This window comes from Solanum lycopersicum, chromosome 5, assembly GCF_036512215.1.
Source record: "Solanum lycopersicum chromosome 5, SLM_r2.1".
Lineage (NCBI taxonomy): Eukaryota > Viridiplantae > Streptophyta > Magnoliopsida > Solanales > Solanaceae > Solanum > Solanum lycopersicum.
The window spans coordinates 66021050-66042896 of NC_090804.1; the positions used below are offsets into that span (position 1 = coordinate 66021050).

Sequence of the window (21847 nt, forward strand, 5' to 3'; positions counted from 1 at the left end):
AATAAATTCAATTTACAATTATTATTTTGTGACAAAGTGTTTGGTTAGTGTTGTTTTTGTCTAATTAATATTTACAATTTTATATTATAACTATTGTTTTATGCCAAAGTACCTAACTGTTTGTTTTTTGTTTTTGTTTTTAATTTCAATAATTACTTTGAACACTTCAAAAAATTGAAGATTTCGTACAAGTGAAACTAAAGTTGCTTATATTATTATCATTATATATTTTTTTTGATCTTAATGTGCTATTTCTTTATTTATTTCTCTACTTTTTTTAATTTATATGTTTGAATAATTATTTTGAACACGTCTAGCTAGTTGGTATACTACTAAGTTTTCATAATACAAGAACATGTGATAGAATATATAGATATCATGATATCTTCGTTGTTAAGATTTTAAATTTAAATTTCGAAAATAAAAATATCATACACTCAAAATTTGTACTTTTCAATTTTATACATTACGCGCATGTATTCTAATTAATTAAGGCACACCCAAAATAAGTATCAAATAGAATGAAATCTCCTCCATAAATGAGACTTTTCTAGTCGTAACTTGTAAATATAAATTTAATCGAATTTTAATATAGTCTTGGATATCGAAAAGGAAACTAGAGGATTAGTACATACATGTGCATGCATGGTTGACTAAATTTTATATAAATTGGAATATATTTAAATAATTTTGATTGGGAAGTACGTGGTAGTTTATACATCGTGTAAGCATTTTCTATATCTATATAAATATATGAATATAAAATAAATAAATTTTAGTGAACATACCATGTGATAAATGATTAATTAATTGTTGAAAAGTATCAAACAAGTATTATTAGAGTATACGTGTTCTATACGAGGGAAAATAAATTATTGTATTAAATTCTCTTTCACACGATATTTCGTTTTCTGATAATTAATTCTTGCCACGCTTAAAATAATTCTTTTTCTAGAAAAAAGTAATATATATATAAGTTATTTTTAAAATATATATATTTTAATGAGTATTTTCATCAAAAGTAGGAAAATAATTTCCTCACTGGCGTTAATACCTCAAAACTACTTAATAATTAATCTTTTAGATTTATAATACGAACGAAGTGATAATTTATGAAATTATAACTTGGATTTTTATGATATGTTCAAAACAATACAAATCGTGCTTATAATTATGGATAAATGACGGAAATTTCACATTTAACTTCTCTTATTATCATTATCCTTATTAATTTTACAAATTCTCAAAATCTCTCATTTTCACACATCAGATTAATGTATTTGGCGCATTAAATTAATGTATCTCGCGCATCAAATTAGTGTATCGTGTATAAATGCACATCACATTAGTGTATCATGTATATATAATATATCTTACTTCACAATTAATGTATTTCACGCATCAAATTAATGCATCAACGCTTATATTATTGTATCAATTTGAGGGATTTTTGTAATTATAAACTTACGATAGACAAATGATAATTTTACCTTAAGAGTATGTGATTTCTGTCCTTTTTCCAATTATTATATATACACAAAATATTAAAACATATTTACTTTGTATTAGATAAATAAGTTCACATAAATTGAGTCGTTTTTTCTCTAGATTTTTTTTCGTAAATTGGGGAGGATGCGAGGGGGGCAAACGAGGACGGAGCAAATCGGAGTAGGAGGGTTACAAGAGATGGGTCGCAAAGGCGGGTTCAGTTCAAGCGGCGTCTCGGGTGGAGAGGGTGCCCAGGAGGAGGGTGGTCCGGTTGATGAGTCCCAAGTATAGAACCAAAACTTGATCATGAACAAGTTTGAAGTTGATTACCAAAAAATAATTTAGTGTTAATTTTTTTTTAACCTTTTTTTGTTAGAAAAAAAAATGATATTGAATGCTTGGTTTGTTACGTCTATAGTGTAATGTACGTTATAGGTGTGTTTGGTATGTGGATATTTATTTTTTTATTTTTGTGAAATTTATGTGTTTGATAGGTAGGCAAAAAAATATAGCAGAGTATGAGGGTGGTGAGGAGAGGGTTAGAAGGATGTGGACGGAGATCGAGTCTAATTTCATCGTTAGATAGTTCTAAATTTTTGGGTGGCGTTTTCAATAAGTTCCTTTTTTAAGACTAAAATATTCATACTCAAATTCGAGACTTTGATAAAGGAGAAAACAGTTTCACCATTATATCACAATTCATATGAATAAAATTAAGCCGGTTAATAGCTTGTAGCTAAATTTTAAAATGGCATAATATATGGTATTTCTAAATTTGGTCTCAATTGTCAATTTTTTAGTTTAGAAGGTGTATAAGTAAGATATTTAAACTATATTATAAAGTTAACAATTAGTAGACACATGTGTTTTGTGTTATATGATAAATTTCTATATAGCAAGTTGATCATCTGAAATTTGATATGTAAGACATGTGTTTATTTGTTTTTGCATGAGATATCAAATCGTGCATATACTAGTAGGTGTAGTTTCATATATATGGTGTGACGAGAATAATTTATACTATGGCGAGATAATCTATACGTCGTTTTATTTTTACCTTTCGTAGGAACTCACAACAAAAAAATCATACGATATAAATGAACAAGTAATAGTAAATCGAAGAATAAAAATAGTAGGAAAATACTACTCATAATAATAATACCCAAAAGGGAAACTATATAGAGCATGTTCAACAATTAACTAGCTAGCCTTCTTCCCTAATCTTAATTAATCCATCTAAATAAGATTTAATCTGTTTAGCTAACTAGCTAATCTTGCTAAAACTCCAACTAATGCTGCTGAATTAGCAGTAGCAGCTTCACCTTGCTTAAAATTATCTCTTGAATCATTATATTGATCACTATTATCTGGTCCTCCAACAATTGCCCCAACTAAATCATTTGGATTAGGTGCATTTCTTTTGAACCATTGATCAAAACCTTCTTGGCAACCCACTGTTTTTTTGTCTTTTTTAATTGAAACAATTGATGCTCCTCTATGATGAACTTTTTGTGGGTAATGTGTACCAAATCCAACCATGTAACTCATTTTTTGGGGGTTTTCACCAAGTATATAATCCACCTGAAAATAATAATTAGAAAGTTATTAGTAAATGATAATCTAATTTGATTTTTCTATTTATAGACACCAATATAATAATAGCATATTTAGTATAATTTATAAAAAGGGTTTGACCTTGATAATTCTATAATTGGTGTTTGGGTAGATCAGTAGGATGTATGCTGATCTAATCGATATATATATTTATATATATATTATTGTTATTTTTTGGGAGGGATAGAAAAACTGTTTTCAATAGATCTTAGGATCGCACAAAAGAAATAAATATGAAAAGGTAGCAAGAAAAACTAACTACAAAATAGCAAGAATCAATAATAATTAATAATAACATGTTCGATGTAATTCTGTAAATGGAGTTTGGGTAGGTTAGTAGGATATAGGGTTTGGGTAGATTAGTAAGATGTATGCTGAACTTATCGTTGTGTGTATTTTAGTGGGATAGAGAGACTATTTTTAATAGATCTTTAAGTCACAGAAAAAAGCAATACGAAAAGGACAACAAGAAAATCTGACAACAAAATAACAAAAATAAATAGGATCTGACATCGATACAACAATAATCAATAATAACATATTCAATATAACTCTATAAAGGTTTGGATAGATTAGTAGGATGGATCTGAATCTTATCCCTACATATACTTTTGTGGGATGCAGAGAATGTTTTCAACAAATCCTTAAATTACCAAAAAGAAACGAATATGAAAATAGAAAAAAACTCAGACAATAAAATAGCAAGATGTAAAGTTGTGAAAAAATCGATAGTACTATTAATGCCATTTTCATGTCACTAAAAGAATATCCATAAGTAAATGTCTCTTTAACTGTCAGATTTTTAATTTTAAAAATAAAATAGATTATCTGAAATTTAACGAACTGTCAGATTTTTAATTTTAAAAATAAAATAGATTACCTGAAATTTAACGAAGCTTATAAGTTCCGAAGGCTCCACATTTCCACTAGAACATTGTAGAGAATTTTTAGTGGCAGATAATGTATCGGCATAAGCTGTTATAACAAATGTTGTTGTTGTGACAAATTGAAGATTATTCCAATAACCCCACCATAAAAGTCCTCCATTAGTTGTCTTTATGTTGTTATTTCCCTTTTGTATACAATTGCATATAAATTCCTCTGCATATTTTTTGTACTCATTCAATGAAGTACTTTCATTTCCTGCAAATTTATTCTCCAGCAGATCCTGCAAGAAATTAATAACGTGTGAACGAATCGCGCGAGTTTAACTTAAATAAATTAAAGTTGATGAAGTTGGTTCGATAAGAAGCGAATTCATGATTTGAGCTTAAAACTAATACTTTCTGTATCTTAATTTATGTAGCACTGTTTAATTTGATATAAAGTTTAAGAATCCTTAAAGGTGTGAATGTAAATCACTTCATTACGGGAAAAGAGAAATTATAAAGTAAAGTTATTTCTAATTATTAAAGATGATTTTATTTTTTGAAAATGATATTCTAATAAAAAATTTCGGATTTTGTCACAAATAATATTAATATAAAATACTAACCTTGGCAATGAGTACTTGAGCACCAATATATTTGTCATCCCATGATAAATTTAATCTGGTACCTCCACAACTAGTGGATTTTTCATTGATGTAATCAAGGTATGTTTGCTCTTTGGTGGCTTTATACAACCAAGCAGCAGCCCACAATAGTTCATCCTGTTAAGAAGGGAAAAAAAAAACATGTATATACATAATTAAATTTCTTTATAATGATAATATTTGTTTAAATATCGTTGACAGTTATAGCGAGATGTTATCATCAAGAACATATAGTATATAATAATGTGAAAATCAATTTCAGTAAAAAACTATCTATTATATTGAAATGTTGTTATAGTGAGGTCTGATAGTAGATAGTAGATATCACTATATGAAAAGTCAAACAATAAGTTTGATTTAATCCCAGTCTAAGCTTCAAAGATTTATTAAATATATCACATTAATTAAAACAAAAAAAGTAATTACAATTGAATTTATAATTTAATCAACAAGACAATACGACTCTTTATTTATAATAAATGTAAATATTTATTTTCAATATCGTCATATAAATTGAGATTACCTCGTAGCCGGAGCTACCATAGAATATACGGGCCTCGGGAATGCTATTTGAGTACACGCCTGGAAACTTTATAGCAAAATCAAATAGCTGCAAAACAATGCAATAATTGATTAACATTTGACTCACAAATAGCTATGTAATACGTAAATTTGAATTAAATCAAATAAATATAATTGATCAATATTAGCATATAATACTTTCTTTTTTTTAAAATAAAAAGAATCTTTACACAATTGAATAGATTACTATTTGTTTTCTAAATGTATAAATAGATTATACACATATCATGTGATGTTAATTATTTTAATTTAATTAATTATGTGAACAAGGTTATATTTTTCTCTTCCAAAAAAGTTAATTTTTCAAGTATGATTTATTACCTAATTAATTCTCATAATCGTTACTCCGTCCGTTACATTTTTACTTGACCCTTAACACTTGTCTTTTTAAAAAAAGTATTTATTAGGAGTCAAAATTAATGTAATTAATTACGTTTTGAAAATTTAACAATTAGTATTTTATATAATTATTTAATAATAAAAAATTTATATTTAAAATATCAAGCAAAATAGCTTGATTCACTGAAATTTGCAAGTTAAAAAATATATATCCTTTTTTTAATATAAAAAACAAATGAAAAGATTTTTATAACGAGCATAAATTTTAAAAATAATTACTAAATCAAATAATCAGCGCATATAATTTAAATATAAATATTATTAGTCATAGCTTAGTTGTCACCTCTTTTGCATGAGTAAGAAGATGATTCGAGTAACTCGAATCAGATTTCTTAAAAGCAACGGCCGCAGCAGTTAAAGCTGCGGCCGTTTCTCCAGCCAGGTCAGCACCTGGGTGTTGTTCATCAATTTTGTAAACACTTCTCGGTGTTGTCATATCTTCCGGCCTCTCCCAACACTTATGATCGGAAGTTCCCTCTCCGATTTCACCGTATAAAATATGAGACTCTTTATGTGCTTTGATGAAATAATCAGTTCCCCATTTAATTGCATTTAGAGTATTTTTCAGCTCAGTTTTTGAATTTAGTTGAGATTCAAATTCAATTGCGCTCCATGCTAGCAATGTTGTTGTAAATGCCATCGGAAATCCAAATTTTACGTTGTCTCCAGCATCATAATATCCTCCTGTTAAATCAATCTAATTGGAAATATGAAAAAGAAAAAAAAAGTTATATATCGTAAAATTACATGATTAATAAAGATTTATATAATCTGTAAAAATAAATGAACGGTTGATAATTGATGAGTTCATTTGAATCTAGAATTTTAAAAACAAAACATAGGAATATGTGAAAAATCAATAAAAGTATAAGTACTAACATTAGGAGTAATAAAATTAAAAAATTTTATCATATTTATTTGGAAATTTAACATAATAATAATAATTATTGTTGTTTGTTCTAATTGATCGCTCCTTAAAGAGAAACGTATACAAGCATAATTATTAAAGCCGTTATCCTACGATATTTTTATATTAATACACAAAGATGATAATAAATCGTTCTTATATATTATCAAAAATATTTCAATTGTTTATTGATTACACTAAATTCTCATAAAACAAAAGAGTCTTTTGTGTACTTGTGCAAAAAAAATAAAAATGTTTGGGTGATTTATATATGCCAATGATAAATCTATAACTATAGATTTTAGATTCCCCTAGTAAGGAAAAAAAATACTTCCAAGATTTTGCTTAGATCTATAAATTATAGATTCATCTAATTTTAATAACCTTGTTTATCGATCGATGTATATATATTAAGAAAAATTACTAAGCACATATATTTGATACCTCGAAAAATGATCAAATGTGACATACAAGATTTTAGAATTTCGAACTCAAATGATAAAATTAAAATTCTGAATCTGTCTCTAGCGTTTACTTACCCCGTCATCTTTGCCATCTTGAAGGGCTGAATCTCCACGCCATTGTACACGTTGATTATGAGGCAATTTTCCAGATCTTTGTGCTTCAAAATACAATAAAGATTTTGTAAGTGCTTCTCCATAATCAATTGAAGCTGCATTTACAAATAAAATCATAAGGCAAAAACCAAGCATAAAATTATTTGTTGAAGCCATGATTATAATAAAATTATATAATTCAAGAGAATTTTTTTTAGTTTGTGATTTCTCTTATAATATGGTTTGAGGACATTGCATGATAAGCATATATATATATATATGCTGAGAGTTATATGTAAGACAAAAACTCTAATTATGAGATATTATTTTTTGCCTTTTAAGAAAAATTCTAGAAAGTACTTTATGTAGATTGTAAAAATGGAAAGATTTTTTTACACTTTATTTATTATTAAATAAATTGTCTGAAGAATCCACAAAATTCATTGTTAAAATAATAATAATAATAGTGTGTGTATATATATATATAAAGAGAATTTGGAGGATCCTATCAATGAAATGGAAAAATGGAAAGAATATCTTTATCTACTACGTATAGACAATCTTAATCATTGAAAAAAATTAATTCAAATATACTAACGATAAGAAAAATAATCTTATCAGCATCGTTATTTATATCAAGTTAAAATTATCTTTAATTTAACGCTAGAGTCGAGGAATATCACAAGTCGAAGGGAATATGGTTCATTTCCTCATTTTCCCTTCTTGATTATAAGTTATTTCTATTTTGAGTGTTATATTCTAATACTTAACGTATATATTTTATTCGTAGTTTATTTTTAACATGTATATAATATTCTTTGAAAAGTAGTTATTCGGGAACAAATAAATTATTTATCTTGAAATCTAACTTTAGCGGTAAGAGAGAAGACAAAAATAAAACGTTGTAAAAGTTTCACTTAAAACGTATAATTTTTTTTATATAAAAATTAAAATACATGGAATACCTTATTTTTAAAAGAAAATATATTCAGAGTTTATCATATATGAATTTCAAAAAGTTACTTTTTTCCAAAAATAGATTTATACAAAAAAGAAATTTTAGATTTTGACTGGTTTGAATTTTTCTAGAAAAGATTAGTACATTGTTGCAATCCATGTGAACTTTGAAAAAAGATAGTACCATGCATATGTTTTAACCATTTGAGATGTTTGTTTTTGATGAAAACGTTTTATCTTTAAGTAAAATTTTGAGATGAAACTTCGAATAAATTAGAGCTAAATAGGTAGCAAACATTGAGTAAAGAAAAAAATATCAAGCTAAGATATAAAATATTTAATTATCTTAAAAATATTAAATAAGTATGCGATTAAATAACTAGATATAATTAAAAATAATAATATTTAATTTTTCACTCGTAAAAAATACAAACAAGGAATAAAGGTAAATTGAAATTGGATCATATAGCTTGTGTCGATTCGTTAAAATTCATTTTCCTTCTCCTTTATGATCCATATTCTATATTTATTTTTTTTAGTTTTTAATAATATTTTACAATATTCACTTTCATTTCAAATCTAAATTCTACATTAATAACAGAAAATATCTATAAGGAAAATAATATCACATTCTTCTCATTTTGAGTTATAACCAGCTTATCTCTTTAAAAAAAAATCAACTTTTTTAAAATTCAAAGTTTGCATTGACAAATTAATTTGAAATTAATTTCAAATTAACAGTTATAGACTTATAGACATAAATTAACAGTTATAGACTTATATAATTCCACACAAACAAAGGAGTTCAATTTTTATTTTATTTTTAACATTTCTTCGATAGATACCTTATTGCTAGGAGCGGCAAATGAGCCGTTTGAGTTGAATTTCGACACATTAAAATAAATCGATTTCATAAATTAGTCATTGTTTAAGTTTATCCAAAAGTTATAGGAAAAGTACCTAAACACAATTTATTTTACCATATATATTTTTTTAATTTTTTTTTAATCATTTTTAAAAATAACGAAAATCTCTACTCATTTCTATTCTCGAAAACATTACACTTATGTGATGTATTGGAATGATGTATCATGATAGGTGTGCCTTGTATCAACAAATATAATGTATCAAGACGGAATGTATCAGGACATTGAGCTATGCATAGAAACAAGTGTGTATGTTTTTATCAATAAAGGTAAATATATCAGAACACAATGTATTGGACGTTGAGTGATGTATCCAAACTGGTGTGTGATGTATCGGGACGTAGGATGATGTATTCAGAATCGGGATACAGTGTATCCGAAATTCTTAAATTTTAAGAGATTTTCATAATTCATATAATTTGAACACGTTGATCTATGTGTAGAAACACGATATATTCGAAATCAGGAAACAATTATATATCATAACACTATGAAATTTGTGTAAAATATATATTATATGGGTTTAGTTGGGCCGAGCATTGGTTAAGTAACATATCATAGATCAATTCATAAAACTCTTACCAAATTTTAGACAAAAATATTTTCTCTATTTATTACAACTATTTGATTTGACATATCAAACAAATCTCTAGTATTATAGCTATATATAACATATCAAATAAGTTTGTAGTTATCAATAATGGTTTGTGGGGGAGTGGTAACTACTCCTTCGTTATTAATCAGAAGTCTTGAATTTGAGTCCATCTAGATACAAAATCGACTTTGTTAGGTAGTACTTTATCCAATTAGGACTTCTCGTGGCGAATTTGGATGTATACAATATAATGTATAATAATGACATTTCACATACACAAGCTCTAGCTCATCTTCATACTTACAATTTGCATAATTTTCTCAAATTTACAAGCCCAAATGAGCACAAAATCACATTGTCCAACTCTAAATCAACTAGTTCTAAGAAGAACCAACAAAAAAAATGTATACACAAATATGGTATATCGGTTAGACTTTCTCATACAATATAAACATATTCAATTCTCATCGACGTTCTTCGATTTACAAAACATCAAGAACTTGACATTATACGAGTATACAAAAGCTCGTTCCACGTGTCGGGCAATCCCGGGAGACACCAATGAATACAATCAGCATACGTAGCTGGATCAGCTTGCTGCTCTGGCGTTAGTATTTTGCCTTGTCGAATTGTGTATAACGAAGTGTGTGCATCTTTTCTATACTCTGATATACGTGTGATATTCATGAAATATACAGGTAATTTAATTGATTTTGTCACATTTGATGCTATATCAAATAGCCTCTTATCTGTTCCAACATTTAGTGGCATTGACATGTTCAATACTGGTGTGGTCTCCTTTGCACATTTTATCCCATTTGGATTATTCCAATCCATACTCCTGTTTTCATGCATTTTGTCATATAATATACAACCATTATTAGTTCACTTTACAAGAATTATACTCAAAAGTTATATGCATCGACGACATAATAGAATATTGATACAATCATCCTATTATCTAAAACATAATTCTAAGTGATTCTAGCATTATTTTGTAACCTAGAATGAAAGATAACGTAACCTATATATACAATATGTAGTCACATAATCATTTTCGTCCCGAATTATGTAACGGAACTGTTTGACTTGATACAGTATTCAAGAAATAAAAAGTATGTAATCACATCAACGATATTTTTTTGTCTTGATTTATATAACAAAATTATTTGACTGAACACAATATATAAAAAATCAAAAAGTATATAACCCAATAAATGATATTTTTTTATTTCGTTTATATAACAACACTGTTTAACTAGACACGATATTCGAGAAACAAAAAAGTTAAAAGCAAGGAGGAGCACAAACACAAGGGAGGTAGAAAATTACTTGATATGCATAGGTGACATGCTCATGAAGAAGACACGTGTCCTTTTGGGATCTACATTATTTTGCACCCATTGTGACCATGTTGTTAAAACTCTTGTATAAGCTATTGTCCTATCAATTTCATCATATTCTTTTGATCCTTTATCAAATGATCCTCGTCTATATTATAAAAGAAAAATAGAATAAAAATTAGAAACATAAAAATTAAATTATGATTGCACATAAGAAAATGAAGATGGCTGAAAATAATTTCAAAAAAAATTGTTTCAAACTTTTGAATCTAACAAAGCTTATAACTAAAATAAATCTCAAGAAATCTTAATAACTTAGTTGATGACTGACTATCCTTTACCTGGATTTTCACCTTATTGAAAAGCAACCCTTGAAGTTACAAATTTTAGATGTATACCGTGTATAATCATGACATAGTTAATGTATAATCGTGACTTTTATTACTTAAGATAGTGAAATTTTCACTGTTTAGACAAAAATGTTAAGATTTCGGTTATTTTATTAAAAATAAATAATTTTTTTTAAAAAAGAAGTATACTTACAAAACTTTCATGGTGCCACCATTCATCCACCAAACGTAAGTGTTGAATATAAGATAATCCACATTTTTCCAACTATTCCCATGTTTTTCAATTGATTCTGGCATGATGAGTCTGGTCAAAATGTTATGTACTGCTGGATCATCTGAATTTGACTCCACAAGATATGGAGCCCAATAAAATTCCACCGTGGCATTATATTTCTGCGATATTCACTCCATATATTCAGTATTACTCCATAAGTAGATTTGAAAAGAATGATGTATACGTAGAACTTTTCATATCTTATAAGGGTGGATAGATTATTTTATCGGAAGAATGTCAAACACAAATAAACTTTTTTTGGCTGGTGAGTAGTTTAACAAATAAAAGAAAGTTGCAACTAGACATAAGCAACTTACAAGTAATAGGTGAAAAAATGGCTTAAACAGCCAAGTAATACATGTTCTTACCATATAGATTATTTATTTTAAGTGATGCTAAATCATAAATTTTGACATATAATCAAAAGTCAAAACTACTATCCCATGTTCATTAGGAATAATTCATTAAGTATCATTAGAGTCTAATTAACATTCCAAAAGAAATTTAATTTCCTCATGTACCAAAACATATTTATTTTGTTGAGTATCTATCCTTCATATATTTATCATAGTAGACTGTCAAAATGAAAATGATTTTGAGTTTGACGTTTCATCATTAAGATTATTTATCTATCTGTACTTTTTTTAAAAAAAATTTATAAACACAAAAAACTCAAGTTAAAATTACTGAATTCTGATAAATATTCATAACTTATACGTTATATCTATCCTAACTCCCTTTAGTTAGCCTCAAGCATCACTCGAATATATACATCCCATAATCATAAGAGAGTATCAATATTTTAATATGGTATATTCCACTTATTTGATAGAAAAAAATCCACAAAAGTATATTCGATCTTTTTAAGGATATATAATTTAGAAATAATATAAAGTTTTTTATATTTATTAAATTCCAACTCTAATTAATTAAAACGAAGAGAATAACAAACTTTTTTAGTTGTAACTATGTAATAAAAGAAAGTTGCAAACTATTTTACAACCAGACAACAATGGTGTGGCTAAGTTAAAATATCAAAAATTGTGCTAAGTTAGCAACTTTTGGAAATTTTAAGTGTCATAGCTGACAAGGATATATACTAATAGAAAAGCTAACTATATAAATAATAATTTAATTAATCCATGTTCTTACTTTATAGATTATCTAATTAAGTGATGCTAAATCATTAATTAGACATATAATCAAAAGTCAAAACTACTATCCTTAGAGTCTCAACATCCCAAAAATGGAAATATAATTTCGTCTTGTACCAAAACATAATCATTTCATTGAGTATCTATCCTTCGTATCATTATTTTAACATATAAATTCAAAATTTTATAATCTTGAATTTAAAATTTTAATTATTGAGATCACTTATTTATATAAAATATTTGAATCAAAATTACTAAAATTTGATGAACTTATAATTTACATGTTATATCAATCTTAGTAACTCTCTCCAGAAGCTTCGAGCATTATTCAGATAAATACATCTCGTAATCATAAATAAAGATAGTAAGCACTAAAAGATTCCTTTAGAAAAATTATTTTCCTTCCTAATTATAGTACTCATGATTGATTCGAGGATCTTACTTTTCTATTGTATTGTATTTTCTCCGCTCCACATACCTCATTAGCTCCGTGAATAAATTTTGAATATCGAATAATTAAAGGAAAAACAAAAATGTACTCAAACTAATTATAAAAATACCTCAATTATGAAAACTGATAAATGTCCAATCTTTTTATATTTATTCCAGCTGAAAGGAACCCCAGATTGAAGCAAACAAATCATAGATTCCCATTGGTTCCTATTTAATGAATCTCCCACAAACATTAATCTCTTATTCCTCAGCTTTTCAAGTAGCAATCTTGCTCTAAACCTGAAAAAAAAAAATTAATCACACAAATATTTTGTTTAAAAAAAATAACATTTTTAATTGAAAATTCAAGAAAATGATTCTTTTTACTCTATCCATTTTAATTTGATTATACGAATTTACTTTACACTTTGAATCTTCTAGACATATATTAAAGCTACACAAGATGTATCAAAATATCCTTTAAGGTTATTGTCAACATGTCGTGGAAAGTTAAAATTAAAGAGCTAATAAAAAAAGATAGATGTTCTTTTGATAAACATACTAAAAACAAAAGGAAAAATAAGACGAACAAATTCAAATGAAGCTATTAGTTAGTTAGGTAAAGAACAATCTTTTGGCTGCCATTTTCACTAAAAATGGCGTTTGAATCTTCTCATCATTAACTAAGAAAAGGTAAAATGTACCAAAAGTTTACGAATTTGTCGTAAATTAAATATAGGTAAAATATATCAAAATATTCTTTAACAAAAGAGTTATCAAAAAGCGTTAATAAATAAAGTATGATAAACAAATTCAAACAAAGCTATTAATAACTTGGATAAAGCAAAGCACAATCTTTTGGCTGCCATTTCCAACTAAGAAGAAAAGAGACTTTTGAATTTGTTCGTCTTAAATTAAAGCTACGTAAAATATATTAAAATATCTTTTAACAAAAGAGAAAAAGGGAATAAACGTTTAAAAAACGTATTAAAAAGGGATAAAGTAAAACAGATAGATCGAAACGAAAGGAGTAATTACTTGGGTAAAGAACAGTCTCTTGGCTGCCATCTCCAATTCTGAAACAAAGAGTCCTTTCTTCCATTCTTCAAACAAGTCACTTGTTCTGTTAAAAATTTACATTCTTTTTCTTTATAAATTGGATGAGTAACATTATCAAAAACCCATTGCCCATTAAAAAGATCACAACTTTCTGGTGGCAATTCAATTTCATCATCATTTTCACTTCTTGAATTTGTCAAAACAGAGGTGTTTTTGCTCTGTTTTCCAAGAATCTTGGAAATTTCTTGAACCCCATTTGATTTATTTGAAGAATTTTCAAGAATTTTGGGGTTTGAGATGAATTGGAGTTGAGCAATGGACTTGATATCTTCATTGTACATGAAGAACACAAAGAAGAAGAAGATTGAGAAAAGTATTATGCATGATTTGTGGCTATTTCTGCAATTTTGTTTCATGTTGAATAATTTTGGAGGAGAAAAAAAAGTGGCTATTTTGCTAATTTTGAGTTGGAATGAATGCATGAGGTGAAAGTAGTATACTTATTATATAAGTAAGAAAAGAGTGAAAGAAATACTAACATATAGATACGGGTCGTGGAGTATCGGTGGGATCGTTTTACCTTTAATTTTAGGTTTCGAATTTGAATCATGATGATGAAGAACTATTGTTGCAAGGGTCATCTTTAAATGAGTTCTGTAATGTTCGATTTAAATTTAATCACACTCTAATATTTATTTCGAATATCGAGTAAAAAAATTATGAATTGTTTTTTAGTTATAATTTTTTGTTATTTAAAGAGTTTTGGTGAAATGTATTTATTTTTCTTGCAAGAAACTGATTTTTGAGTATTGGTGATTGGGAAGCATGTCTTTCTCACCTTCCATATTTTTAAAACTACTTTAGAAAACTAACTACTACTTAAAAAAAAAAAAAGAATATTCAATTTGTTGTATTTATATTAAAGAAAATTAGTGCATCTAATTAAGATATAAAATTGATATATTTCTCGTTATAATTCAACTATCCTATCAGATGCATTGTTTAATCTAGAAATTTTATTTAATAACTCATAAAATTTATTGTATCGTTATTTTTTAGAATTTTAGATTAAGAATGAAATAAACACAAGACATTAATATGACTTCATGAATGTGTAACCTTACTATTCCGTTGAATTACACAGAAATTTACATTGGATTGTCACAATATTTATTCGATCATAAAATATATCAACTTATATTTTAGAGCTAAATATATCATTTATCTTGTCCTTATGTAAATTAAAAACACTCATATTTTTTTTTTATGAATGAAATAGAATATCTTGTTACCAACAATTGATAAATGGATTATTAAATGAGTATTTAATATCTTGTCACCAACAACTCTACGTGAGGGGTAGTTAGGTCCTTAGGGGGTAAGAGGAGTTGATGCCACGATTAAGCAATTATTATTAAGGTTAAGGATCTAATTAGATAAATTTATATTTGTATCATGTGTTTATGATGATTTAATAAAAATTAACTTAGTGTTAGAAGTATTACGTATAAAAATGTGGTATATATATGCTAATCTGATTTAAATATTTGATATGAATAAAATTTCCTTTTTTTGTGCATGTGTTCCAAGCTATTTGGCATGATAAAGGTGTTAAACAGCGTTTCAGATCAGGTCACTCAGTCGTACTCATTTCATCGCTAAAATTATTCACTCTATTGTCAATTATCGAATTATGTCAATTTAAAAATACTTTTAATATAAAGTGATATTATTTGTCTTATTGGATTAGCCTCGTTTAAATGGAATAGCTAGGGTTTGACTTAATTGTGCTCCATAGCAAACGTTGGCAAAAATTTGCCAGGCGTCTCTCTCCCAGAAGTCTCGCTCGCCACTCTCCCATTCTCGCTTTATACACAGAAGTGTATAATTTCTGTTTCTGTTTTGTATAAAGCGAGAGAAAATTGTATATACACATGCAAAAATGTATATCTTCGTGTTATACACTTAATTATATAATTTACAAACATTTTACTTCAAATATTGCAGAGAAAAAGGCCAAAGAATTATACAATTGTGAATTATACAATTGCAGTGAAATACAATTTTTTCTAGCTTTATACAACAGAAGTGAATATATTGTGTTTCTGTTTTTGTATAAAGCGAGAAAAACATATATCTTCTTGCTATACACTTATAATTATGCAATATACATACATTTTAATTCGATTCAACAATATGCAGAACTAATTATACAATTGCAGCGAAATAGGCCAGCGAATTATACAATTTAGGCCAGCGAATTATACACTTTTATATGTATAGCGAATTATACAGTTTTTATGTTTGCTATGGAGCGCAATTATGCAAAATTTGCTATATTATACAAATATGATTTTTTTGTTTGCTATATGTGAAAGTTACCCTTAATAGTCTGGCCCATAAGTTTGAAACTAAGAGCAAAACTTTCAAATATAGGAACTTATTAACAAGTTAGTTTGTACATGTTATAGTAGGTATTAATTTTTAAAAATATTTTATTTCTTATAGGAAATAAGAATTTTTGTTTTTAGGATTTGTCATACAAGAACACAATATCATTCATAATATAGTCGTTTGAAAAGTTTCGCGTTAGGAAAGATTGTTATTATAGTTTCAATATTTTCGTTTTTATTGATTTTTGTATGTAGATCAATTTCATGAAAATATATTAAATTTCAATCTCCCACGACATACAAGAAAGAATTTATTATAAATGTATGCAAAATTGTTGAAGGAGCTATATCGTCAAATGTGCTTGACCTTTGTTATTTAATCAAATTCACGAGTGTTCGATATTTATATTGAAACCTACTAAAATTTGATAGATACTATCGAGAAGTGCAACACTGGAGTCAAAGTGCTTCCTAACATATTAAAAAAAATTATATTCAAAACTCAAACTCGAGATCTCTAGTTAAATATTAAGAAACACTTATCACTTCACCACAATTTTTATTGATGGTATACTTGATCGATTGAAAATTATTTTGTTGTGCGTGGAACTATTGAATAATTCTATACTCCAATTAAATACTTCTAATTAAATATAAATAAACAATTATCACTTTACCACAATCATTATTAATATATTTGATCATAAGAAATTTCTTTTAGGGCGTTGAATTATCGAGTTATTACATATTAAAAGCTTAAATTTAAGACCTCTAGCTAAATATGAAGTAATATTTATCATTTTATCTTTATTAATATACTTGATCATTAAAAATAGATTATCGAATGGTCTGACGAATAACTAGATTTGACTAAGAAATCTTTTATCCTCCTAATTAAATAGAATCTATAATATCTCTTTTTATTATTTGTAAAATTATTTTATTTTATTTTTTTTTCCTAGTCTCATTAAAGAATTACTATAGCATTTTAAACATATGTAAAATAAATCTAATACACATGTGTAATAAAATTATGCTCATTATATATTTATAAATTCTAAATCCTGAATTTACTCGTGATGAAAAATTCTAAATTTAGAAATTGTACATGTGGTAGAAGTACGAGGAATACACGAGGACAAGGTGAAGCAAATGCTGATAGAATTTCACCTTTAAAAAATGACACATAACACATCTTTAGATGATTTATTAGTCAAACTTTCAACATGTCTTTAATTCATGTATTTTAGACGGCATAGTATATATAAGCTATTTATATAACAATAAAAATATAAATAAGTAATTTTTATAACGAACATTATATTAGTTCTAAATAATAAAAACGAGAAGTATATTCAGTTATTTTCTCTATACAAATAATAACATATAACATAGTTCAAACATCTTTTAGTACTATACAATATTTGATGGGATTTAATCCTTTCATTGTCAAATAATTACTTTTCCACTGAAAAAGGTTATTTTGATAAATTGTTGTGAAAAGAAAAACATAGTATATATCTCGAAAAACTTAAAAAGTTTCTCGCTGTTTCAATAACAAGTTAAATATCACTATAAATTTTTTAGTGAACTAATTTAATAAAAAATGATGGAAAAATTATATTCCATAATGCAAATTTTTTCGTGATTCGAAAAAAAAAAAAAACCTTATTTTTTTCTAATATAAGTGTTACTTAGAGTTTCAGTATGCTCCTAAGTTAGCAATTTGACAGCCTTTTTTCTAAAATATCAAACAATTTATTTGTCCAACTGGATACTCCTGTCATAGACCAAAAGCCCAACTTTCTTGGTAAATAAAGTCCACCGCCCAAATAAAAAAATAACTTCCCACTTTAATTTTTAAATTAATTTTATATTTTATTTTTTTATGTATGCATTTGCAAAAGGAAGATATAAAAATAATATTCTCAATTTTTAAAAAACATTTAGTATTAAAATTTTGTCAAATCTTTAATTTGCTTAATTAGTTCACTCATACTCATTTCTCTCCTTTGAATTGACGATATAGTAATTTTGGTTGGATTTATCAGTCGAAGCAGGAGACAATATACCTTGATATTTTCGAGCATTCTTTGATTCAAAGCATCGTTCCATCTCAATTGAAAAAGAAAATAACGTTTCAAGGACAAATCTAGTTCTGCTTCCGCGTTGCTTTTGTATTGTTTTTTATTTTTACCCTTTTTTGTGTCTGATTCCACGTAATCTTTTTCAAGATCGGTATGATGTTTTGAAAAAACAGGGCTCAGATTTCCTTTGTTTTCTACATCTGACCCACGCTCTCTTTGACTTGGGGGTTCTTTTGCTTCTTGACTTCGATTCTTTGTTTTTATTTTTTTATTTGATGGTAGAAAAAAGTTTTGGTTTTTATTTTGACTAACATTTTTATTTGTATTCAAATTAAAAAGAAGGAATTTGCTTGATATAATCCACGGTTTTATTTATAGACATTATAAAGTAGTACAAATTCAGGGAAGAACCAAAATTTCAAATTCAATATGGGACGATTAAATATTTTTTCATTCATTCCCATCCAATCAAAAAAGACTTTTTTCGAATTTTTTTGGTCTTTTGATGTTTCAAGCTATGTATTTCTTATAAAAAAATGTATATGTATAAATAGTATAGATAAAAAATGAATTATTGATTGATGAAATTCTATAACAAGTGTTTGCAAATAATTAAAATTCATCAATACACACAAAATGGAAATGTTAAAATTCGTTCATCTAGGGCTTAGAAAAAAGTCAAATAGAGTATAACATTATAATAAAAATAACTTTTAGTGATAATAAATATGCTCATTAAGAATAAATGCTTAAGTATATCAATATCATTTAATTGTCATTAAATCTAATATCATTATATATTTTAACGGCATTCATAAAAAATGTTAATTGCCCTAAAAATATATATTCGGCCACAAATAGTTGCTAACTTGTAATTGCATCTGACTATTATTATCCAAAAAGACCTAATTAACAGACAAAGAAAAACAAAATAAAAATTTATTACAACCAAGAAAGAAAAGGAAAGATAATGGATAATTAATTTTTCCAAGGTATTTAAGAATATTGTTATTTTTTTCTACTTTTATTTATCATGTTATATTTTTTAAAAGTTAATTTTATTGATTTTTAAAGTTAAATTAAATTAATTTAATATTTCAAATAAAATATTTATATATTTAAAAATTATAAAAAAAATATTATAAATTATAATTTTTTATGTATCAATATAACAAAATAATATATCACAAAATATTAACCAAAACTTTATAATTTAATTTTATAAAAAAAAAACTATAACAATTAAGTGGACGGAGGTAGTAAAGTAACAGAACTATCAGCTAAACTCAAAGAAATTATTGTTTTTTCTTTGAAATCAACATCAACTCACAATCAATTAATGTGTAACGACCTGTTTAGTCGTTTTGAGCAGCAGATTTTATTTCTGGAAAAACAGGCTGAGACGACGGAACCCATGACGGACCGTCATGAGCACGACGGACAGTCGAGGGGTCTCGTTTCAAAACACTTAGAAATTCTGAAATTGGGTACTGAAAATCGACTCTCTGAACTTCGTAACGGAATGGCAGGACGGACCGTCACGGGCGTGACAGACCGTCAGAGACTCTTTGGTGGAAATTGAGTCTCTGAACCTTGCGACGACCTGCAGGACGGACCGTCGCAGGCACGACGGGCCGTCACAGGTTGCGTAATCCCAGTCTGGGTCGGATTTTTTTACACGTTTTAAGGGACGTTTTGGACTATTCCTACTTTAATTATAAAGTTAGTGGGTTTATGTTAATAAGTCTAATTACTTGGGGGTTAAAAGAGGTAACCTTGAGTAAATTAGTGGGTTATTATTGTTATCTTTTATTCTTAATTATATGCTAATTAGGGTAAAAGAAAGAGGGTTTGAATAAGAAAAAGAAAAGAACAGAAAGAGAGAGAAGGAGAATCGATAGAGAGAGACGAACGAAGAGGAAAAACACAAGGCTTTGGGGAATTCTTGCTTGATCACTAGTCTTCGGTGGAGGTAGGTTATGGTTTCTCTTACGATATTCGTAGTAAACTCTTAATAGCGAATGATATGTATTGATAATATTGTAAACCCTGCTATGTGCTTAATTGTATGCTTGCATGAACGTAATTATATAATTGTGATTATATAAGCATGATGAAGTTATTGAATCCCAAATCTTGAAAAACCCTAATCTCCTTGTTAATGATGAGGCCTTGGTATAAAAGAAGGCGTGATGAACTAAAATAATGAGATTGATGATGCCTTGGTAAGAAAGAAGGCTTGATGAATTGATAGAAGGAGATTAGGGGATCGGGTGTCACGAACCGACACGTAGATTTAGGGGATCGGGTGTCACGAACCGACACGTAGATTTAGGGGATCGGGTGTCACGAACCGACACGTAAATTTAGGGGATCGGGTGTCACGAATCGATACGTAGATTTAGGGGATCGGGTGTCACGAATCGACACGTAGATTTAGGGGATCAGGTGTCACGAACCGACACGTAGATTTAGGGGATCGGGTGTCACGAACCGACATGTAGATTTAGGGGATCGGGTGTCACGAATCGATACGTAGATTTAGGGGATAGGGTGTCACGAACCGACACGTAGATTTAGGGGATCGGGTGTCACGAACCAATACGTAGATTTAGGGGATCGAGTGTCACGAACCGACACGTAGATTTAGGATATCGGGTGTCACGAACCGACACGTAGATGTAGGGGATCGGAGTGTCACGTACCGACACAAGAGAAATAAAGATAATGAATCTTGAAAGATGTTAATATACTCAATCTAATGAACATAATTCCTAAATGAGTATGGTATTGAGGCTTGAGTCCTCATGTGTGAACTTGACGGTAATTGATTATGACATAGTACTTGTTGTTGCTACATGTTGAGTATCATAGTTGATTTTATGATATTACTTGGTATATATTGATTTCTATTTTGAGTTGGCCGATGATATCTACTCAGTACCCGTGTTTTGTACTGACCCCTACTTTTATGTTTTCTTCTTGTTTAATTGTGGATTGCAGCAAACGTGCCGTCATCTTCGACTCAACAGTAACTCTAGCCAGTCTTCATTACTCCGGATATCAGGGTGAGCTGATCTTCCTCTTCATGTCTTGATGCCTTGAAGTTCCGGCATGAACTAGCTTTTATGTATTTTTAGCTTCTTAGAAACTCTTAGATTTAGTAATTTGAAGTAGATGTTCTTGTGATGATGAC

At 27.7% G+C, this 21847-nt stretch overlaps 2 protein-coding genes across 2 annotated transcripts; both read right to left on the reverse strand.

Annotated features, from left to right (window-relative positions):
• Window positions 1-2618: 2618 nt before the first annotated feature.
• Window positions 2619-7323, reverse strand: LOC101251186 (endoglucanase 13-like). The gene is made up of 6 exons (XM_004240180.4): window positions 7064-7323; window positions 5901-6314; window positions 5160-5246; window positions 4598-4753; window positions 3983-4270; window positions 2619-3069 (listed from the first exon to the last, which is right to left on the reverse strand). Exons 1-6 carry the CDS (start codon window positions 7256-7258, stop codon window positions 2749-2751), a joined length of 1461 nt encoding a protein of 486 aa, XP_004240228.3. The 5' UTR covers window positions 7259-7323; the 3' UTR covers window positions 2619-2748.
• A 2460-nt stretch (window positions 7324-9783) lies between these two features.
• On the reverse strand, window positions 9784-14740 carry LOC101250893 (xylan O-acetyltransferase 1-like). The gene is made up of 5 exons (XM_004240179.5): window positions 14151-14740; window positions 13241-13412; window positions 11446-11645; window positions 10892-11050; window positions 9784-10400 (listed from the first exon to the last, which is right to left on the reverse strand). Exons 1-5 carry the CDS (start codon window positions 14651-14653, stop codon window positions 10052-10054), a joined length of 1383 nt encoding a protein of 460 aa, XP_004240227.2. The 5' UTR covers window positions 14654-14740; the 3' UTR covers window positions 9784-10051.
• Between the last annotated feature and the right edge of the window lie 7107 nt (window positions 14741-21847).